At 41.3% G+C, this 27033-nt stretch overlaps 1 protein-coding gene across 1 annotated transcript in view; it reads right to left on the bottom strand.

Moving 5' to 3' along the window:
* LPL (lipoprotein lipase) overlaps positions 1–27033 on the bottom strand; it is a 46478-nt gene that overhangs the window by 11697 nt on the left and 7748 nt on the right. Inside the window, exons 2-6 of the mRNA XM_073598268.1 lie at positions 14269–14447; positions 10967–11146; positions 9838–9949; positions 3806–4048; positions 220–462 (exon numbers count right to left, since the gene is read on the bottom strand). Coding sequence (XP_073454369.1) covers positions 220–462; positions 3806–4048; positions 9838–9949; positions 10967–11146; positions 14269–14447 — 957 coding nt within the window. The remainder of the gene's footprint in view (positions 1–219; positions 463–3805; positions 4049–9837; positions 9950–10966; positions 11147–14268; positions 14448–27033) is intronic.

Here is a 27033-nt window from a genome sequence, read left to right as displayed (position 1 = left end):
TAAACATGTTATCTGTTACTAACCTGACCCGGCATCATTTTTAATGCTAAATTGTTTGCCCTGTAAAGGCATACTCAAGAGATACACCCCTAGCATCATGTTTTAATAAAGAATTAATCTTAAAGGCCCAGTAAAAAAGCATATAAAATTATAAAAGCTTTGTCTTTTCAAGCCTGAGGTATGTAAGCTACTTCATAAGTTAAGAAAGTATTACTGTACCTTTAAAAGGCATCTGAGAACTAGTTTTCATGAACATCTTGGCACTTCTTTTCCCACGTATCTTATTGACTTTGTAACCCAATGTATTACAGCGATTTTTTCTGCAGCTTAGACAGAGTCCTTTATCAAAAGCTTCCTTTGAATTGCAACGATAGGCCATGCTCGGCTTCTCTTCATTAAGAAGAGAGTCAATGAAGAGGTGGATGGAGCGTTCATGGGAGCACTTTACAATCTGGTCCATGTCTGTACAAATATAAGGAAACTAAGTTATATATATATATATATATATATATATATATATATATATATATATATATACACACTCTAAATGTCACACAATCTATCAGCCTTTAATAACAAAAATGCAGCATATTTGCTCCAACATAATGTTTATAAAAAAAATGAACAAATGTTGATGTTATAAGTACTTACCTGTCCTGGGTGCCCGCAATGTCGGCCGCCCGAGGCCGGCCTTTCCCTCGGCTCTAGGGTCCCGGCTCCGCCATCCTAGGTAAGGGAAACAGGCAGTGGAGCCTTGCGGCTTCACTGCCAGGTTCCTACGCACGTGCGAGCGGCGCGGCGCTCTGTGAATGGCCCGTGGTGTTCTGGGAACACACACAGTTCCCAGAAGACAACGGAGCCGCTCACCGAGGAAAAGAACACGCCGCGGAAAAGGAACAGGCAGATTAGGAAGACTGCCTAGCAACAAAGGTTATGTAAGTTTAAACATTTTTTTTTTCAAATGTTTTTTTCTTTATTTTTTTTAGGATTTTTGGTGAATTTTTTTTTTCGGGGTGGACCTCCACTTTAAGTTAATTGATTGCGTACATTGACAATATGTTCTTGGCACTCAGTGAAGAGTATCATACACTTATGCCCCGTACACACGGTTGGATTTTCCGATGGAAAATGTGTGATAGGACCTTGTTGTCGGAAATTCTGACCGTGTGTAGGCTCCATCACACATTTTCCATCGGATTTTCCGACACACAAAGTTTGAGAGCAGGATATAAAATTTTCTGACAACAAAATCCGTTGTCGGAAATTCCGATCGTGTGTACACAAATCCGACGGACAATGTGCCACGCATGCTCAGAATAAATAAAGAGATCAAAGCTATTGGCCACTGCCCCTTTTTTAGTCCCTACGTACGTGTTTTACGTCACCGCGTTCAGAACGATCGGACTTTCCGACAACTTTGTGTGACAGTGTGTATGCAAGACAAGTTTGAGCCAACATCCGTCGGAAAAAATCCTAGGATTTTGTTGTCGGAATGTCCGAACAAAGTCCGACCGTGTGTACGGGGCATTAGTGGTCTTAAATTGGGTTTATAACGTTTGTAAGTAAGCAAAGTAAACTGTGTAAAGCATAATACCATTCACTTAAAGAAATACTAAAGCCTCCACTTTTTTAACAGCAACATGTTAATATTTATTTATTTAGCACAGTACAGTAACCCATTCCTGTCAACACAGTTCCTAAGCATTTCCGCTTTTGTCATGATTTACCTGCATCCTGTTTTCTGTGTGCCATTTCTAACTCTACCGGAAGGTGTGCACTCATAACCTCATTACAATTCAAAAGTTTATATTCATTGGGACTACATGCTCCAGTGTGCATAGGGCCATCATGCCCATGGTTACATGCACAGGAAGCCCATAATGATTAAATGCGCAAGCAATGGGGTTGATTTAGATAACAGACTGTGCACTTTGCAAGTATAGCTGCACTTATTTTCCCCAGAACATGGTGAGTGTGGTGAAACTCTGCTGATTTCCATCATCCAATCTTGTGCAAGCAAAAATTCTGTTTTTTTTTTCCATGCATGTAATTGTTTATAAAGTGAAGTTGTGGAGTGCAACTGCAATTGTGAAGTGCACAGTCTATTTGCCTTTAGGAAAGCAACGCCAATATCTGCACGTTGACCTCTCCCATGTTCCACCTCACACATGAATAGGGTGGGACAATAGGACCCTAGGGTAAAGGAGCCACTCTAAAAGCAGAGCGTGAGGATGACAATAAAGGGACCAGCTGATTCAGAGATGAAAGGAAAACTCTGAAGCATAAAAAAGCACAAAACATTTTCATATCACTTTAATCAGATTAACCAGCAATTCAATTAAAATTGCTTTATTAAAATGAGTTCTTACTTCCTAAGTGATAATCTATAGTGCAGTAATCCATAGCAAACACATTCAACAAAGATGACAGCACAAACCAGTTATAGTTGCACTTAATATCTTTACTGATTCTGCAATGTTAGATAAGAACTCTGAAATTCCTGGCATCTTTCATGCTGAATAATGTTTATCCATAGAGTGAGAGTGAAACACTTTGAAGAATCAATAAGGATTTTAAGTGCAGCTATGGCCTGTTTGTGTTGTCACCTTTGTTGATTGTGGACATTGGGGGATAACAAGCTGGACTGGCACCATGAAGGTCTTTGGACTTTAGGAAAGTAGACTAACCTGAGGTCAAAACTGGTGTGTGCGCTTAAACCAATAGCAACCAGTCAGAATCTATTTTGCACAGATCTGACTTCAGCAAAGTGAGTTTAAAATTGGTTCTGTACTTAGGAATTAAGAACCCCTTTTCAAAAATATATGTTCTGTATCATTACAGACATTTGCTGAAGTTCTTATGAGGTGATGAGATGCTATAGACTGCCGGTAGGTAACATCACTTGTAGTCTAATTTATAGTGTGAAAATGCAGTATATCGTTTACTTACTGTAAGAACCCCATACTGAGTGCAGGAGCTCCAAAGGGTTTCTAACAGGTACAGGAACTTTTAGACTTCCAAGACTGGTTACTTTTGTAACAACTGTTGCAATTCTGCAGTGTTTTATTACCATATTTCTTCCTGTCTTATAATCAAATATTAGGGGTTTTGTGTGTGGAGGCTTGGTTATTCAGTGGGATCCCTAAGCTTCCTTACAAAGATGTATCTAAAAGCCCCAGAGACATGGAATAAAACCTAAACAAGGCCTTCATCAAATATTTTACAACTATCTAACTTCATCATTTCCTTTTGTTTTATTTCATAAAGAATTGAATTCCAGAAATCATCTGGTAATAAAGAGCCAATAGCATTTATGGTAAATGACAAAGAAGTCGGTTCATCATCTACCCCTACAATAGCCATTTATACTCTATTCATCACAGGTCTGAGTGATAAGTCATTTACTATGTTAATTGGATGGCAAGGTTTACGCTTGATTTATCAGGGAGATTTACTAAAACTGGAACAACATTTAAGACTATAAGTATATACCCAGTCAGTACTGGTTATACAGTATAATCTAACCTTTATTGTTGTACTTTTTTCCCTGGTAAATTAATAGTAAACCTTGCCATCCTATTAACACTGTATATTTATGCCTGGAGTAAAAAAAGGATGCATTATCAGGTTTCTGCAGTAGCTTACAACTACTCCTCCAATTCCCTGTGACCTCAGAGACCCAAGGTAAAAGAGGCAAGAGGAGATGGGGTACCCATCCTTTCTAAAAAAGCATTTGAAAATTAGAACGTCCAGTTTTGTATATGATTACTATTCAATACACACATACACATATATGAATTCTTACCTACAAAGCCCCGTAGACCTTTTTCTGCCATTAGCCGGATTGTTTCTCCAATATTGCATCCTGGCTGAAAGTTTCCACCATTTGGGTAAATGTCAATATGTCCAACAGGCCTTTGGATGCCTATGCTACGGTCTGGGGTACCCACACTGTATGTATGTACCACATCCACAAAATCGGCATCATCAGGAGACAAAGTCACCGAAATTTCAGCATATTCAAAACTTGGCCCAGCTGGATCCAAACCTACATAGAAAAATATTGTCAGACTAACAATATGACGCTTAAACTGTCAGCATTGCAATGGCAGTGTCACTTTAAACTAACTGAGCAGATTAAGTTCCTAGTCAAATGAAACACAGAAGCTTCAATTGTTATTTATGTTTATAATTAATTTAGTTTTAGTACTCAAATCAAAATATTACCTCATTATCCCTAACCTATCCCTCTATTCAGCAGTGTTAATAAGATTTACTGCACAATTAGCTTCCTAATTGCTAAAAACAACTATCTAGTGTTCATCATTGAAATGTAAATAGATAACTATTTGTTGGCCTACGTATGCTACAGTTTTGCAATTCAGAATAATTTTAAATTCAGATTTTCCACAACGAGGCATAAATCCATGAGATATCATAAGTATTATCTAATTAAACTGACAAAAACAAATTACTCAAAAAAGGAGTGTAAAAAAACAAGGCTTAAAAATTTAATTGTTTGGGTCTTCTCTTAACACTCTCGTAGCTGGATAATTTTGCTTAATTTAAATTGGGGGATTGTGGGATTTACTAAAACTGGATCATGCTAAATCTGGTGTACTTCTGCACAGAAACCAATCTGCTTCCAGATTTTCTTGTCAAAGCTTAATTGAACAAGCTGAACTTAGATGCTGATCGGCTACCATGCTCAGCTGCACCAGATTCTGAGTGCACCAGTTTTAGTATATGAACCCCGTTGTCTGATAGTAAATTTGGTTAAAAAGCAAAGAATTTGTATTTACTTGACTTTATGGAATAAAATATCAGTGGAGTTGTTACTCTAGGACTAGGTAGAGTAAAGCAATAGTTAAATAGACCCCCTTTTTTAAAATAGTTTGGTTTGCAGAAAATGAAACTATTCTGGAAATAGTCAGGACTATATTGTTTTGCCTGCTTTACACACAGATCCACTTATCACTGCTAGACATTAGGGATGAGCCGAACACCCCCCCCCAGTTCGGTTCGCACCAGAACCTGCGAACAGGCAAAAAATTCAGCAGAACACATAAACACCGTTAAAGTCTATGGGACACGAACATGAAAAATCAAACATGCTCATTTTAAAGGCTTATATGCAAGTTATTGCCATAAAATGTGTTTGGGGACCTGGGTCCTTCCCCAGGGGACATGTATAAATGCAATTTTTTTTTAAAAGGGTCTGGTATGGCTTTTGGGGGGGACCCCTACGCCATTTTTTTTAATTTGGCGCAGGGTTCCCCTTAATTTCCATATCAGACCTGAAGGGCCTGGTATGGATTTTAGGGGGACCCCCACGCAATTTGTTTTTAAAATTTTGGTTCGGGGTTCCCCTTAATATTCATACCAGACCCAAAGGGCCTGGTAATGGACTGGGGGGGAACCCATGCTCTTTTTTTCAATGAGTTTTATCTATATTGCCGAGACCCAACAATGCATTACAGCCGCGATCAGTTTTAAATGACAATATTTCCTTTAGAAATGTCATTTTGCTGTGGCACCATTCTAAACCCGGGAAAAATGCGCCACTTTAGAGGCATACTATAGACGCCCCCCAGGCATGATATTTAAAGTAACATTTCATTTTTATTGTTTCACTTTAAGCATTAAAAAAAATCACTGCTACCGAAAAAACGTCCGTTTCTAAAAAATTTGTTTGCATTGAAACATGTCCCCTGGGGCAGGACCCGGGTCCCCAAACACTTTTTATGACAATAACTTGCATATAAGCCTTTAAAATTAGCACTTTTGATTTTTCATGTTAGTGTCCCATAGACTTTAACTGTGTTCCTGCAGCTTTCGAATTTACTGCGAACACCGCATATTGTTCGCTGTTCGGCGAACAGGCGAACACCCGACATTCCAGTCAACAATTGCACAGTCGTGCAACACTGAAACACAAAATAAATTGTATGTCTTTATTTCCCCCCCACAAATAGAGCTTTCTTTTGGTGGTATTTGATCACCTCTGCGTTTTTTTATTTTTTGCGCTATAAACAAAAAAAGACTGACAATTTTGAGAAAAAAAACAATATTTTTTTTACTTTCTTCTATAAAACATATCCAATATTTTTTTTTTTTTTTAGAAATGTCCTATCAATTTAGGCCAATATGTATTCTGCTACATGGTAACTTGGTAAAAAAAATCCCAATTAGCGTATATAGATTAGTTTGCACAAACGTTATAGCGTCTACAAACTATGAGATATATTTATAGCGGGACTGCGACAGTGCGGCAGGCAAATCGGACACTAAGTGACACTTTTGACACTTTTTTGGGGGCCAGTGACACTAATACAGTGATCAGTGTTAAAAAAATATGCACTGTCACTGTACTAATGGCATTGTCAGGGAAAGGGTTAACATCAGCGGCAATCAAAGGGTTGAATGTGTGCCTAAAATGTGCTTGCTTACTGTGTGGGAGGTGCTTGTACTATGGGAAGGCAGAGATCTGTGTTCCTGCTTTGCAGAAACAAAGGATCACTACCTTCCCTACTGACAGAATGGCAGTCTGCCTTGTTTACATAAGCAGAACGCCATTCTGCTTCTGTCCCGAACGATCAGCGGGTCGTGTCCAATCACAGCGGGATAAGGTTGCTGGCGGCACATGTGAGCACCCCAGACCCAGAAGTGCAGGATCATGTACAGGTATGTGATTCTGCACAGGAGAGCCATACGTACAGTATACCAGCCCTCAAATGTACCACTCGCCTACTCGCATTTTGTGAGTGGAAAATGAGGGCTGGTGAGGAGCTGGGCTGTCTGGGGGGTGTGAGCACCGCCGGCGGGTGGGGTTGATCGGGAGCCGTTCTCCCAGCAATTGCCCCAAGGGAAGAGAGCATGGAGGAAGAGGAAAGCCGCGGGATCACAGAGTGTGGATAGACCACTCTAACAGCTTACATTACAATTGCCTCCGCTCTGCTTGCCGTCATACACAGCCCCGCCTCCTCCTGACCCTGCATCTGTGATAGACAGAACGCTGGTCCAGTGCTGGGATGCGTTCTGTCTATCACAGGCATGGGGTTAGGAGGAGGCGGGGCTGTGTATGACAGCGAGCAGAGCGGAGGCAATTGTAATGTAAGCTGTTCTGACATGCTATCTTGCTCTGTGATAAACGGATCTCCTCTTCCTCCAGTCATGATCCGGCCACCCTCTCTCTTCCTCTGCCCAGGTGAGGCTGCAATGCTGGGCACAGTGAGGTTGCAATGCTGGGCACAGTGAGGTTGCAATGGTGGGCACAGTGAGACTGCAATGGTGAGCACAGTGTGGCTGCAATAGTGGGCACAGTGTGGCTGCAATGGTGGGCACCACTGTGCTACAATGGTGGGCACAGTGAGGCTGCCAAGGTGGGCACAGTGAGGCTGCAATGGTAGGCACCACTGTGCTGCAATGGTGGGCACAGTGAGGCTGCAATGGTGGGCACAGTGAAGCTGCAATGGTGGGCACAGTGTGGCTGCAATGGTGGGCACAGTGTGGCTGCAATGGTGGGCACAGTGAGGTTGAAATGGTGGGCACAGTGAGGCTGCAATGGTGGGCACAGTGAGGCTGCAATGGTGGGCACAGTGAAGCTGCAATGGTGGGCACAGTGAAGCTGCAATGGTGGGTACAGTGTGGCTGCAGTGGTGGGCACAGTGTGGTTGGGGGCCAGTGACACTAATACAGTGATCAGTGTTAAAAAAATATGCACTGTCACTGTACTAATGGCATTGTCAGGGAAAGGGTTAACATCAGCGGCAATCAAAGGGTTGAATGTGTGCCTAAAATGTGCTTGCTTACTGTGTGGGAGGTGCTTGTACTATGGGAAGGCAGAGATCTGTGTTCCTGCTTTGCAGAAACAAAGGATCACTACCTTCCCTACTGACAGAATGGCAGTCTGCCTTGTTTACATAAGCAGAACGCCATTCTGCTTCTGTCCCGAACGATCAGCGGGTCGTGTCCAATCACAGCGGGATAAGGTTGCTGGCGGCACATGTGAGCACCCCAGACCCAGAAGTGCAGGATCATGTACAGGTATGTGATTCTGCACAGGAGAGCCATACGTACAGTATACCAGCCCTCAAATGTACCACTCGCCTACTCGCATTTTGTGAGTGGAAAATGAGGGCTGGTGAGGAGCTGGGCTGTCTGGGGGGTGTGAGCACCGCCGGCGGGTGGGGTTGATCGGGAGCCGTTCTCCCAGCAATTGCCCCAAGGGAAGAGAGCATGGAGGAAGAGGAAAGCCGCGGGATCACAGAGTGTGGATAGACCACTCTAACAGCTTACATTACAATTGCCTCCGCTCTGCTTGCCGTCATACACAGCCCCGCCTCCTCCTGACCCTGCATCTGTGATAGACAGAACGCTGGTCCAGTGCTGGGATGCGTTCTGTCTATCACAGGCATGGGGTTAGGAGGAGGCGGGGCTGTGTATGACAGCGAGCAGAGCGGAGGCAATTGTAATGTAAGCTGTTCTGACATGCTATCTTGCTCTGTGATAAACGGCTCTCCTCTTCCTCCAGTCATGATCCGGCCACCCTCTCTCTTCCTCTGCCCAGGTGAGGCTGCAATGCTGGGCACAGTGAGGTTGCAATGCTGGGCACAGTGAGGTTGCAATGGTGGGCACAGTGAGACTGCAATGGTGAGCACAGTGTGGCTGCAATAGTGGGCACAGTGTGGCTGCAATGGTGGGCACCACTGTGCTACAATGGTGGGCACAGTGAGGCTGCCAAGGTGGGCACAGTGAGGCTGCAATGGTAGGCACCACTGTGCTGCAATGGTGGGCACAGTGAGGCTGCAATGGTGGGCACAGTGAAGCTGCAATGGTGGGCACAGTGTGGCTGCAATGGTGGGCACAGTGGGGCTGCAATGGTGGGCACAGTGAGGTTGAAATGGTGGGCACAGTGAGGCTGCAATGGTGGGCACAGTGAGGCTGCAATGGTGGGCACAGTGAAGCTGCAATGGTGGGCACAGTGAAGCTGCAATGGTGGGTACAGTGTGGCTGCAGTGGTGGGCACAGTGTGGCTGCAATGGTGGGAACAGTGAGGCTGCAATGGTGGGCACAGTGAGGTTGAAATGGTGGACACAGTGAGGCTGCAATGGTAGGCACCACTGTGCTGCAATGGTGGGCACAGTGAGGCTGCATTGATAGGCACAGGTGAGCCTGCATTGATGGGCACTGGTGAGGCTGTGCTGAGTGGCACAGATAAAGTTGTTGTTAATATGTATTTTTGTAACTCAATTCTGCATAAAACAGTTACGTGTAATTTCATGAGATAATTTATGAGGACATGTTTAGGGGCCGAATTAGGGGCAGGGCAGGGTAGGGGCTGGGTGGGGCAACTGGTGGCAAGTAACCCTTGAGGCCTAGCTAGTAGCTCAGGACTTGAAATTTTGAGCCCTGCAGTATACAGTCAGCAAGCGGTTAAAGAATCAGTCACCCAAAAACTTTTATTTCAGTTTTGGTAGATTTTCAAGGGTTGAACTACCTGGGAACATTTCTTATATTTCAGTGACATTATTGGAGATGTATCTGTGCGTTTTCGGGTCTGCACATCTGATGTGGCCAATATTAAGGGTTCCCAATGTCCCTCTTGGTTTTTCTATTAATATTATGTTATGTAAAATGGAATGGTGGGAGCTGGAACACATGTGTAATTGGGGACATCCAGAACTCCTACAAGGATAAGAACAGAGTTGAGAATTATTGCAGGGGGCTATCACTGTAGCAGAATTTAAGACATACAAGATCCACCAATACCTCATATATCACTTTTGGTTGGACTGACCTGTGCCACACATATGCAACCATATCAGTTTATCTCACCTGTTATCCTGTTAACTTTATTTTTGGTGAGACTTCCAGCAACACCTGCTGCATGAGCACCAAGACTATATCCCAAAATGTGAATGTTGTCCACGGGATAGTTGAGCTGTTCCTATAAAGGACATTGAAGTTTAATGGATTATAAACTATGTGACATATTAAAGTCAAATTAAAAAAGATCTTCAGAATAAAATAACTGATCGTAATTGAATTTTCCCTTCTTTTTTGTATCTGAGTATTAAAAGCACCCCAAGGCCAGGGCACCCAAGCCATTAGTCTGAATTAAAGTGTAGGTAAGACACAATACGGGAGATTTACTAAAACTGGAGCACTGAATCTGGTGCAACTGTGCATGGTAGCTAATGAGCTTCTAACTTCAGTTCATACAAATAAGTTTTGGCAATAAAATAAGGAAGCTGATTGGGTATCATGGAGAGCTGCACCAGATTTTGCACACTCCAGTTTTAGTAAATACACTAACCCCCCCCCCCACCACCACCACCACCACCACATACACACACCCACACCCATAACTGACATTTTCTTTGCTTTCTTTGGTCTGTGTGTGTGTTGGGATGTAACCCTGAACCCCCCCCCCCCCCCCCGGGATCACCAGGTCAAAATCAAGGAGAAAGGCTGAAAAAATAAATCTATTTCAGCCACCACATCTAAAGACTGGGTTTAGAAATATTTAACATTTATAGTGTGTGGGTGTGTGTGCATGTGTTTAAGCATTTGTTGACTAGTTTTTTAAACACTTGGTAAAAGCTAATTTACTGTATGCTCTCCCTACTTCCCTTCTGTGGTCCATTTTTTACTAACTCTCCGAAGAGAAAATGTATTTTGCTAAAGTCTAATGGTACACCATTCTTTGCAGCATGAATCTCTACACTGCTCTAAAGAATGGTAAACAAATGTACTCTCCCTGTGTGTGTTTTGCTAATAAGGTTCCCAGCTTAACAAAAGACAACACTTGAAGAGTGCAAGTAAAGCCTATAACACGTGTCAGACTAAATAGCCTAATTAAAAAAAAAAATATGAAACAAAATAATATAAATGGCACAAATGAAGGTAACACTTGCTCTCTACACCCTTAAGATGTTCTCAAGCTCTACTGAACTGTACTCACTTCCATCCAGTCAATGAAACTTGCGACATCCTGTCCCACCAGTTGTGTGTACCCAGCTGAAACTGGGTAGTGCTGCTGTGCTCGAGATAGCCAATCTACCACAATCACATTTGAGTCTGGCTCTCTTCTATATAGGGCATCTACTAACTTAGGGACCCAACTCTCATACATGCCAGTTACCTAAAAAGAAAGAACATAGCTTAAACATTCAGGCATAAATAACCACCTAACAACTATATTAGTTTGGATGTTTTATTTCCTAGTTTTAGCGCCCTTGACTTCCTCTGCTGATAAGTATAAGGTTGTGAGATAGATAAAGGTCCAGACCAAGCATCCCTGGAACAGCCTGAACAGTTCACATTACAACCAGAGGACACTGCAACGTGTGTTCAGTTAATTGCTTGCATGTGGATCCATTTTTCATTTTTACACAGATTATTTCTTGATATGACAAGAGAGAACTATATCAAATTAGATTTGTTGGATGGTTGTCACAAATCTAGATACAATTGCAACCAGCTAAGATTAACTAGAAATGGTCCCTGCATATAGGATATATGACAGATTTTTTTTCTTAATGGTGAAAGGGCCAATCAACGCTTTCAATAATGGGCAATTTGTCCAAGCATCAGCAAATTAGGAGTTCCTGTATGTAGGACAGTGTGTTAAATGTAAAAACATCCAAAATGTTTGATTTTCCTAAAAAGAAAGAAGTCCTACAGATAATCATGGTTTGTTTTGAATAGTAGGCTTGGAAGCTTTAGTACATTTAGATGTTCCTGTTTCATTTACATTTATCTACCTAGCCTTTCCTGAACTGAAAATACTGGGACAGAAAAGTGACGTTGTAATTTAGAATGATCTGGAGTAGTGTTCATATAGGGTATACCTGTAATTTGACCAAAAAAAGTACTTTTTCTAAGGATGTTACTTTACAAAGTGACAGAGCTCATACATTTTACAGGGGTGCTTTCATATTGGTATACCAGACTGTGGCCATATTGGTCATATTTCTAGAGCCAACATAAAGTGTAGCTGTTGGTTTTAACAACCTTTGCTAATTTAAGAACTATTCTTACAAAAAATGTAGTTAAAGCAACTGCAGTATGAGTAACCTGCTGCAAATTTACAGTCGCCATAAAGGGCTGAATTTTGTTTTTCAGCTGGAAAAAATATCAATCAAGTCCCTCATCAATGCTAATGGTGTAGGTGTAGTAGTCTCAGTGTTATTGTATTGGGTGCAGAGGAGCTGCCAAAGAGACTACATCTGATAGGATTTAGTCAATGCTTGCCCGATAATTTTACTTCTGCTCAGTTGAATTCTAAGTTGTGGTGCTTCCAGGGCCACCCACAGCTCAAATTTTGGGCAATTCGGCAGTAATTTGCAGTAAACCATATCACCTTGTCATGAGTAATAAAAGCTCTGGGGTTGGTTTACTAAAACTAGAGAGCTCAAAATCTGGTTCAACTCTGCATGTAAGCCAATCAGCTTCAAGGTTTTATTATCAAAGCTTAATTGAATAAGCTAAAGTTAGCATCCGATTGGCTACCATGTACAGCTGCACCAGATTGTGCACCCTCCAGTTTTAGTCAATCGACCCCTGTATTTCTGTTTTACTTTTTAAGGTGAAGCAAAGGGTGGACTATAAGAAGCAACTAGCTACACTGTGTAAATGACATGAATTTAGATAATATGCTTTGTATACAAAATAGGACCGAGATGTGACCACAGACGTACAGAGCAAACAGTCAACAAAAGAATGTAAAAAAAAAAAGTTAACACCAAATCCAGCTATTTTTGTATTTTAATCTTAGAGTTGGAAGGATTAGAACCTCTGTCAGGTTTTTATTGATGTCTGGGCTCCCGCTGTGAAGATTTTACTCTACTTTTGCCCTTGATGACAGATAGTTTTGACATGGGTGTATGTGGAAACCTCTTTTCTACTTCGACTTAAAAACAAACTTGGCTAGGGATGGATAATAATTCCTGACTACCAATCAGCTTTCATTGTAGCACTACACTGATAATGAGTGGAAGCTCATTGATTGCTAGAATTTAGTCATCATCTGCCCAGTGTTTTAAAACATCCTGTTATGAAACAGAGTGGCAACAAGTAAAGTAATGTCAAAAAGATTATTGAAAATAGGAAAAAAAGCAAACTGAGGGTTTTGTAAAGGAAATTTCTTTCAACTTTTTAATGTAATGTCTCTTACATTGATAAAAATGACAGTGGTTGAGGCACTATTTCCACCAGGTGCAGTGGGACTGTGTTTGATGGCAATTCCAGTGCAGTCCCACAGCAAAGCAAGGCATATTTGCCTTGTCTCCCATGTGCCCGATTCATGCTATTATGTTGCATTGGTGTACGAGCAGCAGGCGGTACTTTTTCAGCGTAGTGCAGTGCGAGGCAACTTACCACCTCGCACCATGTGATGGCCAATTGAACTTAATGAAATGGCACTATGTGACATTTCAAAAAAGCTTGTTTAAAAAAAACATTTTTTTAAATTAACAGCCCTGCAACCGCATATCACCTCACCGTTGTAATGCAGCGGCTGGTTAGTCCTTAAAAGCAAATGGGAAGTGATATGAAAGTGAAATGAGAGTTGTTTGAAGCAAAAAGATAGTATAAAAATGTCTTGATTCTCTCATTGGATATAATAATTTGATTACTTTTTTACCTGATTCTGACTAAGATAGGCTTGGGCTGATTTACTAAAGGAGTTGTTAATCTTCACTCAAACATGGTCTGAATATTCACTTTGATTATACTTATTTATAAGTATATAATCTCTTAGAATGCATGTAAAGAAGTAGTTTTTCACATGATTGGATAGTTATAGTGGATAGTCATACTATGTTTGAGTGAAAATGAACAATTCCTTTAGCAAATAAGCCTCATTGTGTAGTATAACACTTACATGCTTGCACAATATACACAGAACAAGGACTGGTTCACACCAGAACCACACGGGAATGCGCATCATGCATTCGTGTGCATTCCCCTGCAGTGTAATTTGGCAACCACTGCAATTAAGTAGGCTGCCAAATCACACTGGACCGCACAAAAAGTAGTGCATGCACTACATTTGAAAAATGCTCTGCACCAAACCTAATGGTACTGCAGTACCATGTGATCTGGCACCTGCAAACGCACTGTTTGCGATCTGTGTAAAGGCAGTGCATTTTGAACATGGTGCAGGAAAAACACACAAAATGCGCCTTTCCCACACCACATTCTGTTGTGAACTGGCCCTCAATATATTATACAATGTCTAAAGTCTAAAAAATATTCCCTTACCGTCCATCCATGTATAACCACAAATGTTTTACTTGTTTGGTTGAAGTTGCATTCTGCAATAGAGTGTTCTTGTCCAGGGATAAGGTAACAAGTGTCTTCATCTGGCTCATTCGGAGTACGCAGTGCAAATTTACTTTCAATGTCTTTGAAATCAGTTTTCTTCCCGAAGATATTTGCTGCTGTAAAATAAAGTTAAATTATGAATATATGCTGTGAAGCATGACATTAAACGTGTAAACATGTAACTATGCTTATCAGCTGTTTTCTGTGTGTCAATTTTTATCTGTTTCATATTAGACCCTCCCTCTTAGATTACAAGCTCTACCAAGCAGGGCTCTCTGATTCCTACTGTATTAAATTGTATTGTAAGTATACTGTCTGCCCTTATGTTGTAAAGAGCTGTTGTATTGTAAATAATGTAGCTATAGTGTAAAATAATAATAGGGAAGGTTGATGGAGAGCTAGTGACATCTTGTTTATCTGTGTATCTGTGCCATTTTCATTTAATTAAATACTTGATGTCCCTTTTTTAAAATGACATTAACGTGTAAAAACTAAAACGAGATTTTAGTAATCTTCAGAAGTTTGGAGTGGAGTGGTGGAGTTCAGTGGGACTGTTTTCTTTCCGCCTTGACAATAAGAAAAACCTTAGACCTGTTTTCATGCTTAGGTATATGATACTAATTTTAAAGCAAAACTCAAGTCAACTGTTTTTTTTAATCTATTTTTCAATCAGTGGTCAATCTATACTGCCCCCTTCCACCACTGATCCCCCCTCCAGACTTCAGATTTTGCTTGCTTGTCTCACCCTTCTCCAGTCTATGGCAGCCTTAACTGACTAGGAAATGCTGATAAGACACACTGCAGTTAATAGTTTACCAAATCAGTCATTCATTTCCAATTACCCGAACTTCAAACAGAATAGATATATGGCAGTAAAATGTGAGAAAGTGAAAAGCCAGTGATGGGCAAACCCTTTCTAATGCAAGAAAGTGACTCTCTAATATTAAAATATTTTTTTTTCAGATTTATTTTACATTTTTGTTTATGTTTTACTAACTCTTAGACAACGAGAATGTTCGATTAACAGATTTAGCCTGAGGCAGACACAATTTCTTATGAATACGGTACATTTGACAGGACATCCTGAGTAATTACCTTATGTTGTGCGTGCAAACGCTTTTCCAACATAGAAGTTCTTTGTTTGCCCTCCGTATTTACATTTCCACCCAGAAATAACATGATTAAAGCACTGGTGTATATAGATCTGGCCATGAACAGGGAGATCTTTTGTCCAGTACAAGGAAATATCTTACTTTGACCAACTCAACAGACAAGTCCTACATAACCCTAAAGTTCTCGAATCAAGTTTTAGTTCACCAAATTCTCTTCAAATAGTTTTCAGGGCACACATTTCAGATCTCATTTGTTGTGTTACTGCTGAATGACTGCATTTGAATTTTTTTTCCATTGGCTGACCGGTAAACGGCTGCTGCAGGCATTTTAATGCCCAGCACAAATGAGATATGTGCATGCAGTGGTATGGATTTGTGTAGCTCCTAAAAAGGACAGTTTAATTATTTGCACCTAGAGTATGTCTTGAAAGCTTTGTTCACTGTAATACAGATCTTTTATGATCAAAGTATATACATGCATATGTTGTAATTAAGTTGTAAGTTGTAATGTTGTAATTTATTTACCATTTGGATTTTTTTTTTGTTTTAAATAAACCTTTTAACCTGTTATACAACCAAAGTGAATTTCTTCATCTAGTAGATGAATGATACTATACTTACTATTTTGTGTTCTAACTATTCTGTTATCTCCTAACCCTGTGAACTTCCGAAAGCTTATTCAGTAACTTATTTGCTGGGCATGTACTGACTGCATGCATAGTATATCTTGTACTTTCATGATACTGAATCAGCTGCATCACCAATCAATGTTTATGCCAACAGAGGTAGGAATAGGCAGAGCTGTGGTTGTGAAAATTGACCTCTAGGTTGCGTATATCTACTCACAGGTCTTTACAAATCAATACATTAAAATCTGGCAGCTGTACAGAAATGCATCCAACAGATGTACTTTCCAATAAAATGTTGCCTTTAACTATAAGGCTTTTTATAGGCACTTAATTTAATTTTAAAAACCCTTCAATATAACACATTCTACTGGGTATGCAATGCACATTTCATTACAGTATAGTGATAAGGCTAGTGAGACACACAGTCAACAATTATCTCTTAGTGGCAGTGGAATGCTAAGAGTGAAGCGAAAATAGATTTGGTAGACAATAAGACTCATTTTTACACAATGTAAAAGTAAAATTAAACAAAGTACAGTTGGCTATAGAAAACAGTGATGAGTGACGAGTTTCAGATGGAACAATTCCGGAACTGAAAAGATTCAATTCAAGCAACCACTATCTTGATGATTATAACCTGAAGAGATTAGTGTATGAATCACTAAAAGTTGTGATGTGCTTCATAAAGGCCACATTTAAAAACCCCTAGATCAAAAGAACAGTAAATTTGGAAAACTTTGAGCATTCCTATAGATGACCACACATGTTCCAATATAAAGGTACAAGCTCCTTTAGAACTACCAACAACCATTGGATGGTTTAGGTAAGTCCTTGAATCGTTTTGGTAAATCTAAAGGAGATTATACAGAGATTGTACAAGAAGATTGTAATTTTTATTGCCAATCTCCGCAAAAAAAGTGACAGTTGGAACTTGATTTGATTTTCCAGTATAGCTCCAATGCCATCTTTTCCACCATTGTGGAAATAAACAGACCTACCAAATTAGCATGTATTTATAAACAGTGCTAGCCTTTCCACTGTAAGGTTACCATCTATTTATATGATGCTTGCTAGCTGTTAGAATGTGTTAAAGAATGTGTTAGAGCATGTAAAACATCATTGGCATCATCATCCATAAATTGCCAGTACAAACTTTGATATATATTCCTGGACTCTGAATTCTCCTTTAAGCCCCACATCCAATCACAGTCCAAATCTTGCCGCCTCAACCTCCGCAACATCTCCAAAATACGCCCCTTTCTAACCAATGACACAACAAAGCTCTTAATTCACTCCCTAGTCATCTCTCGCCTTGACTACTGCAACTCCCTTCTCACTAGATTACCTTTACGAAGTCTATCACCCTTTAAATCCATCATGAATGCTGCTGCCAGACTCATCCACCTTACCAATCGCTCTGTGTCTGCTACTCCTCTCTGTCAATCCCTCCACTGGCTTCCGCTCACCCAACAAATTAAATTCAATATACTAACAACTACTTACAAAGCCGTCCACAACTTAGCCCCCAGCTACATCACTAGCCTAGTCTCTAAATACCAACCTACTGTACTCGTTCTCTTCATTCCTCTCAAGACCTCCTGCTCTCTAGCTCCCTCGTCACCTCCTCCCATGCTCGCCTCCAGGACTTTTCCAGAGCATCTCCAAACCTATGGAATGCCCTACCCCAATCTGTCCGATTATATCCTACTTTATTAGCTTTTAGACAATCCCTGAAAACCCTTCTCTTCAGAGAAGCCTATTCTACCCACACCTAACAACTGTATTTTCATTTTCTCCATCAGCTCATCCCCCACAGTTATTACCTTTTGTTCCACTTGACCCTCCCTTCTAGATTGTAAGCTCTAATGAGCAGGGCTCTCTGATCCCTCTGTATTGATTTGTATTGTAAGTGTACTGTCTGCCCCCATGTATATAAATCCTGTATTATAATAATAATAATAATAATATATGTTTTATATATACAAGCACCTGTAATAATAAATAAAATATAAATGATAGAAGTGAACTTGTCCTTACAGAACTGCTTTTTAGGGGTCATGTCTGCCTGTAATTATTTTGAAGAGATTTTAACATTCCTGTATATCTGTTAGCAGACTTGAACTGTACATACTTGCTTTGCAGGATGACTGCAGGGGATAAGTGGCTGTGAGCATTTGACTTGGCAGACCTATTTCTCTGGAGGCACACTTTCCAAGAACTGCTAGTTGTTCTTAACTTAGAGTGCAACGTTCCCATAAATCAAGCACTGTTGACACTATCTAAAAGCTGCCAAAGAAGCATGTGAAAACTGAGTGAACATGAAAGCAGTTTTGTTGACAGCTTTCCTGCCTTGCACCACAATAAATGTTCCTTAAACAGAGAAGTGCCACCTTAGGATCCACATGTTGCAACTGTGAGGCTGAATCTCACAGTTGCACCATGTGGATCCTAAAGTGGCAGTGTCTACAAGTGCCATAAAGCTGTCATCTGCTCATTTTATGGCTAGTAATAGGGATGAGCTTCGAGTTCGAGTCGAACTCATGTTCGACTCGAACATTGGCTGTTCGCAAGTTCGCCGAACAGCAAACAATTTGGGGTGTTCGCGGCAAATTCGAATGCCGCGGAACACCCTTTAAAAGTCTATGGGAGAAATCAAAAGTGCTAATTTTAAAGGCTAATATGCAAGTTATTGTCATAAAAAGTTTTTGGGGACCTGGGTCCTGCCCCAGGTGACATGGATCAATGCAAAAAAAAGTTTTAAAAAAGGCAGTTTTTTCAGGAGCAGTGATTTTAATAATGCTTAAAGTCAAACAATAAAAGTGTAATATCCCTTTAAATTTCGTACCTGGGGGGTGTCTATAGTATGCCTGTAAAGGGGCGCATGTTTCCTATGTTTAGAACAGTCTGACAACAAAATGACATTTTGAAGGAAAAAACTCATTTAAAACTACCCGCGGCTATTGCATTGCCGACAATACACTTAGAAGTTCATTGATAAAAACGGCATGGGAATTCCCCAAAGGGGAACCCCGAACCAAAATTAAAAAAAAAAAATGACGTGGGAGTCCCCCTAAATTCCATACCAGGCCCTTCAGGTCTGATATGGATATTAAGGGGAACCCCGGCCAAAATTAAAAAAAAAAATGACGCGGGGTTCCCCCTAAATTCCATACCAGACCCTTCAGGTCTGGTATGGATTTTAGGGGGAACCCCGCGCCAAAAAAAAAAAAAAAAAACGGCGTGGGGTCCCCCCAAAAATCCATACCAGACCCTTATCCGAGCACGCAACCTGGCAGGCCGCAGGAAAAGAGGGGGGGACGAGAGTGCGGCCACATGCCCTCAACATTGGGAGGGTGCTTTGGGGTAGCCCCCCAAAACACCTTGTCCCCATGTTGATGAGGACAAGGGCCTCATCCCCACAACCCTGGCCGGTGGTTGTGGGGGTCTGCGGGCGGGGGGCTTATCGGACATCTGGAAGCCCCCTTTAACAAGGTGACCCCCAGATCCCGGCCCCCCCCCTGTGTGAAATGGTAAGGGGGTACATAAGTACCCCTACCATTTCACGAAAAAAGTGTCAAAAATGTTAAAAATGACAAGAGACAGTTTTTGACAATTCCTTTATTTAAATACTTCTTCTTTCTTCTATCTTCCTTCATCTTCTGGTTCTTCTGGTTCTTCTGGCTCTTCTGGTTCTTCCTCCGGCGTTCTCGTCCAGCATCTCCTCCGCGGCGTCTTCTATCTTCTTCTCCTCAGGCCGCTCCGCACCCATGGCATGGGGGGGAGGCTCCCGCTCTTCTCTTCTTCTTTTCTTCTCTTCTTCTCTTCTTCATTTTCTTCTCCGGGCCGCTCCGCAATCCATGCTGGCATGGAGGGAGGCTCCCGCTGTGTGACGGTGCTCCTCGTCTGACAGTTCTTAAATAACGGGGGGCGGGGCCACCCGGTGACCCCGCCCCCCTCTGACGCACGGGACATGACGGGACTTCCCTGTGGCATTCCCCGTGACGTCACAGGGAAGTCCCGTCAAGTCACCGTGCGTCAGAGTGGGGCGGGGTCACCGAGTGGCCCCGCCCCCCCTGTTATTTAAGAACTGTCAGACGAGGAGCGCCGTCACACAGCGGGAGCCTCCCTCCATGCCAGCATGGATTGCGGAGCGGCCCGGAGAAGAAAATGAAGAAGAGAAGAAGGGAAGAAAAGAAGAAGAGAAGAGCGGGAGCCTCCCCCCCATGCCATGGGTGCGGAGCGGCCCGAGGAGAAGAAGATAGAAGACGCCACGAAGGAGATGCTGGACGAGAACGCCGGAGGAAGAACCAGAAGAGCCAGAAGAACCAGAAGATGAAGGAAGATAGAAGAAAGAAGAAGCATTTAAATAAAGGAATTGTCAAAAACTGTCTCTTGTCATTTTTAACATTTTTGACACTTTTTTCGTGAAATGGTAGGGGTACTTATGTACCCCCTTACCATTTCACACAGGGGGGGGGCCGGGATCTGGGGGTCACCTTGTTAAAGGGGGCTTCCAGATTCCGATAAGCCCCCCGCCCGCAGACCCCCATAACCACCGGCCAGGGTTGTGGGGATGAGGCCCTTGTCCTCATCAACATGGGGACAAGGTGTTTTGGGGGGCTACCCCAAAGCACCCTCCCAATGTTGAGGGCATGTGGCCTGGTACGGTTCAGGAGGGAGGGGGGGCCGCACTCTCGTCCCCCCCTCTTTTCCTGCAGCCTGCCAGGTTGCGTGCTCGGATAAGGGTCTGGTATGGATTTTTGGGGGGACCCCACGCCGTTTTTTTTTTTTTTTTTTTGGCGCGGGGTTCCCCTTAAAATCCATATCAGACCTGAAGGGTCTGGTATGGAATTTAGGGGGAACCCCACGTCATTTTTTTTTTTTTAATTTTGGCCGGGGTTCCCCTTAATATCCATACCAGACCTGAAGGGCCTGGTATGGAATTTAGGAGGACTCCCACGTCATTTTTTTTTTTTTATTTTGGTTCGGGGTTTCCCTTTGGGGAATTTCCATGTCGTTTTTATCAATGAACTTCTATGTGTATTGTCGGCAATGCAATAGCCGCGGGTAGTTTTAAATGAGTTTTTTCCTTCAAAATGTCATTTTGCTGTCAGACTGTTCTAAACACAGGAAACATGCGCCCCTTTACAGGCATACTATAGACACCCCCCAGGTACGAAATTTAAAGGGATATTACACTTTTATTGTTTGACTTTAAGCATTATTAAAATCACTGCTCCTGAAAAAACGGCCGTTTTTAAAACTTTTTTTTGCATTGATCCATGTCCCCTGGGGCAGGACCCAGGTCCCCAAACACTTTTTATGACAATAACTTGCATATAAGCCTTTAAAATTAGCACTTTTGTTTATTCATGTTCGTGTCCCATAGACTTTAACGGTGTTCGCGTGTTCGAACGAACTTTTTTCCTGTTCGCATGTTCTGGTGCGAACCGAACAGGGGGGTGTTCGGCTCATCCCTAGCTAGTAATATATGACTTTTTATATCTTTCAATTAATGATGGTTTCTACAAATTCAACACATCCTTCCATGAAAGACTGTGCTGGCTATAAAGATTAATGAGCTACAAACTTCTCTGGCTTTCTGCAGCATAAATGAAAGACATGAAATGCAAAAAAACTAAACAAAAAAAAAAAACACATAGAACTAGTGCTATAACATTATATTGTCACATTGTAATTTGGCTGGAATAGTTAGCATTCAGGAAAAAGTTATATAGAGGTGGTTTATGAAACATTTACATTTTTCACCTTGACAAGTAAACCTGAGTTACCTCTGAACACCTAGTTGTGTTCGGTGGAATTTAACAAATAGAAATTTCTATTGCCTCTGGATAATTAAAGTGAATACAGCTTCAGTGAAAGTGAAATATGTTCTCCTTTAGTAAGTTAACCCCAACTGAATTGTTTAGTAGAGGTAACAAGCACTGTTACATAAGAACTCCTGTAAGTATTGAAAAGGACCACAGGTGGTAAGTGTAATATTTTAATTCCAATTACCTTCATACAGTTCTTTCTGACATGTAGCCTACTGAAAACCCTGCCCTGTTAGCTGGCTGCTTTTGGCCCTTGTGCATTCTTATTCTGGTCCCCGCCATTATTTGAATCGAATTAGGCGCTGCAGTTGAAGTACAGTATATGTGATTGTAAGTATTCAGCTAAGGGTACCCCTGTGCTGTCATCAGGATTTTTGGAGAACTGTATCTTGGAAAAGGCAGCACAGAGGTATGGGTCATTTTCACAGGACACTCATCCATAACTCCCAACTGTCCCTAAATTGAAGGGTCTGTCCATCTTTTTGAATCAAATTCATCTGTCACTCTTTCCTTCTCAGTTGTCTTTCTTTTTGGACAGATGTGTAGAACTTTATAATAAATGTAATATTTACGTACCAAAAGTGTTACAATACACTAAACCTTTCACAAAAACCTTTTTATAATCATATTACTGTTTTAAAAAGCCAGTCTAAAGGAAGCGCAGTGAAGAGGGCACTTGTGGATTCAGACCAGTGGTCTCCAAACTCTGGCCCTGGGGCCTAATGTGGCCCTTTTCTTAACTTTATCTAGCCCTTGAGGCATAATTCCTGCCACTAACACCATTGATTTGGCATATTTCCTGCAATTAACACCATCGATGGGGCATAATTCCTGCCACTTCCACTATAGATGGGGCATAATTTCTGCCACTAACACTATCGATGGGGCATAATTCCTGCCACTAACACCATTGATGGGGCATAATTCCTGCCACTGACACCAAGGATAATGCACTATTCCTCACACTGATTCAAATTTTTTCTCCCCTAATGCCAAAGATGGGGCATTTTCCATTCCCACTAGGTGCGGTCTGGCCCCCCTAAAGTCTGAAGGACAGTAAACTGACCCTTTGTGTAGAAAGTTTGGAGACTCCTTGTTTGGACAATCCATTTTTACCTATTAATCATTCATAGGCCACATAACTGGGGGCATGGCAGGGCATGTGTCCTTTGCCTACAAATTTGAGGGAGATTTACTAAAACTCGTGCACTCAGAATCTGGTGCAGCTGCAATTGTTCAATTAAAGTGATTGTAAAGTCTTGTTTTTGTTTAAAAAAACAAACAAACATGTTATACTTACCTCCCCTCTGCTGTGCCTCAGCCAATCAGGAAGAGTGTCCCGGACTGCTAAGACACTAGGGGACATCGTTGGGGAGAGATTAGGCTCAGGTAAGTAATTAGGGAGTGCTGGGGAGGTTGCTACACACGGAAGTTTTTTTTATTTTAATGCATAGAATGCATTCAGATAAAAAAAAAACTTCTGCCTTTACAACTCCTGCAAGCTTTGGCAATGAAACCTAGAAGTTGAATGGTTTTTATGCAGCGTTGCACCAGATTTTGCACTCTCAAGTTTTAGTAAATACCCCCCACTTTGTGCTAAAAGTTGTCCCTCTTTCCCATCTCAGAAAGTTTAGAGCTGTGCTCATCTCACGCAGTCCTTTTTTGATGATACTTCCTGGGGTTATCCTATAATGCGTTTAAACACCTGACAATTAAAGGGTTATTTAACCTTTGTAATAAAATTGCCTATGCGAAAAAATGGGTCCTAATAGTTGTAAAACACACTGTTCAGTGTAGAAAAAAATTGCTTTCTTTAAGTTATATTAACAATATACATTTTTATAAAATCTTAAATTAAATAGTAATTGTTTTTTGGTATTTGCGTTAAACATTGATATAGAACATATTGCAGAAAATTGTTTATGAATAATGCTTTTACAGTAGGAAATGTACTGTATCCATGGAGAAGCAGCATGTTCATAGGCTGCGCTCCTGATTTGGACTACAAACATTCCCCCCCCCCCCCCCCTTATTATCCCCATTACATAGAGGGGAAGTGTTCTGTAGTCTACAGAAGATAGATGGGAAAGCTGATGATATTGTTTGTTCAGAGCACAATTGCAAGGACACTGGGGGTTCTGTCAGGATCAACAGCCATTGTTCTATACTTGAATTAGCCTGGAAACTAATGCAGCAACCACCACATCTAAAGTCTGGTGAGCTGTAATATATTACATTTTTGTTTTGGGGATTTAAATTTTAATGATCCCAAATGATAATGACTAAATGTAGAACAAATTTATTATGTGTTGTAAACATAGTGAAACTAATAAAACATGCAATAAATCACCAAATAAACTCAACAAACAATATTAGCCAACTGTGCACTACATTTTAAGCCTGATAGTTGGTACTTAATCCACCTTACTTGCTGTTCTTTAGCCACGTGATATTATTGGAAATTGTAGACATGTGCTTGCCAATCTGTAATTTATTTATCAGAGAGATCAAACAGAATCAGCCCACCAGTTAGATAATGATCTACTCTATGCTTTCTAAGATACACTGTCTGCTGTCCAAGATTTCACATCAAAGATTCGCATAACGTGAGTGATGGGTTATTGAAGGGCATATATTTCATGCCAATCCACAACACTTGTATTTGCTTTTATCTCTCAATATTCTGAGTAGATACGTGTGCTGACCTTGCATAAAAATTCCACCTCTGGGTAAATGACGTCTGATGATGCGTGTTACTATGGAAAATGTTACACAGCTTCAGGAGCCAGGGTTGCTGCAGTTGTTGCGGGTTTAGAGGGGTATTCTGAGACTTCAAGTTCCACAACAGCTACAGATTCCCATTCTCCTTATTGCGATTTTTATTTTTATTCATTAAAGAGCACAAGAAGCACTCTGCTATGAACAGATTGCAATAACCTATAGCAACCGATTTTGACTAGCACAAGGTGGATTCTGATTATTATAGATTACTGCACTTTGCTACTTCACTGTTTATGGATTATGTATGTCTTTACAGGAATTTAAGTTGTACCAACACTTTACGCAGCGCTTTACATATTTGTATATTCACATCAGTCCCTGCCTTTAAGGGGCTTACAACCTAAGGTCCCTATCTCACAGGCATGCATACACATACTAGGGCCAGTTTAGACAGGATCCAATTAACCGACCAGTATGTCTTTGCAGTGTTGCAGGAAACCAGAGTACTCAATCCCACGCAAGCACTGTGAGAACATGCAAAATCCGTGTGAATTAAGCCTACTTATTAGATAATGCATCCTAGTACATTGGTATGCAGGAGGCAGACCCAGAGTTCTAGGCAGAGTTCCAGGTGCTAACTGGGAGATGGATTTATCTGAAAATGTCCCCTGTGGGAAGAGCAGGGAGAAAAAGAAAAATAAGGAACGTAAAGAGTAAAGATCATGCAGTTATCTACAAAGCTGAACTCCCGGAAAAGTAAAAGTCCTCCCTTGCATTGCGCTCACATTGCCAGGGTTAAACGGTGATTTATGCTTCAGGGACTGGGTAAAGCAGCTTTATTTACCCAGTTCTTTGCTCCCGCAGGCTCTTCCATGGTGCTAGACAGGTCCCTGCAACCTCTTCTCTCCTAGAACTCCTGAAAAGACGCTCCAAAAACGCTTATGCATTTTCTGTTGTTTCTTTTGAAGTCTATGGGGCCAAAAAATGTTTAAACCTGCCTCAGCTATAGCTCATATAGCTTCTGGAGCATCAGGCATTGAGCTTCAAGAAGCTGAGGTGTGAATGGGGCCTGACCCCTGAAAAGCTTGTACCAATGCGCCTTAGGCCCTATTCCCACCTGAGCATTTTTTTTAGCTCAAAGCTCTAAAATTTCCAGCATCCTAAATACAGGGCTTTCAATGGTGGCTGTTCACATATGAGCACTCTGATACCTGCAGCATGATGCCTGATGCTTAAAGCGCTACACGAACTACTTTTGAGACAGGTATTGGCATTTTTGGCCCCATAGACTTCAATGGAAACACATGTAAACTAAAGTGACAAAAGTTTTTGAGTGATTTTGCAGTTGTCGTTCAGGTATTTTTTAAGCCAGAAAGAACTGGTCCCCTCCCCTAGTGCTTTCTACAAGCATGAATATACAGTACATGTAATATTTATTTTATTATTTTATTTATTTCAGGTACTTATATAGAGCTGTCACTTTACGCAGCGCTTTACATATACATTGTACATTCACATCAGTCCCTACCCTCAAGGAGCTTACAACCTAAGGTCCCTAACTCACATTCATACATACTAGGGCCAATTTAGTATTGGTTCCCTAAACACTCGTATGTGCTCGCAAAATGCTCAAATAAAAAGGCCTAAAAATCACTCTACTCAGATGTGAAGGCAGCCTAATGCTGGGTACACACAGGCCGAATATTGGGTAAAATCAGCCTGTACAGTAGAAACGCTTGACATTCAGCCCTTTGTGTACAGCTGCCTGTTCAACAGAAGCCGGGCTCATGACCAGCTTCTGACGAACGAGCATGCTGGAAAACTAGCCTCCGATCGGCATCCAATCAGCCCTGACCTGTGTGTTCTGGCGGGGGGTTGCCCTGTCAGAACACAATAGTACAGTGGGGGAGATCACTGTACTAATATTGCATGTGTTAGTACAGCGATCTGCCAGGTTTTTTTTTTGTTCAGCCCGCGTATTGTGTGTACTAGGCTTTAGTGTATGGCTAACTTTCTACAGTCTCCAACTATTATAACTGACCTGTTCACTAAACCATAGTCTTTGTGTTAAACCACAATTAAAAGACAAACTGCGCTCATCAAAATCAATATCATCAAATCAATCACAATAAAAAGTGTTATACTAAAAACGAATCTGTGCCACTCCAATGGAAAAATCATGCTCCCAAGTAAAAACACTCCAACTTACCAGAAATATTTAAAATCATACAATACAGCGCTTGCAAATATATGGTATCAAACAGATTCTTTTGTGAAACCAAAAAAGAAAGAAAAAAATAAAGAAAAAAATGGAACTTTGTTGCAGCAGCAGAGTGAAAGTACTGTACTTTGAAAATATATAAACCAAGTGTACTGCGCTAGCAACTAAATGTGTAAAAATATATA

Source organism: Aquarana catesbeiana, linkage group LG01 (assembly GCF_042186555.1).
Source record: "Aquarana catesbeiana isolate 2022-GZ linkage group LG01, ASM4218655v1, whole genome shotgun sequence".
Lineage (NCBI taxonomy): Eukaryota > Metazoa > Chordata > Amphibia > Anura > Ranidae > Aquarana > Aquarana catesbeiana.
Note: the sequence above shows the minus strand (reverse complement) of the source record. Positions and strands in the feature narration are given on the sequence as shown.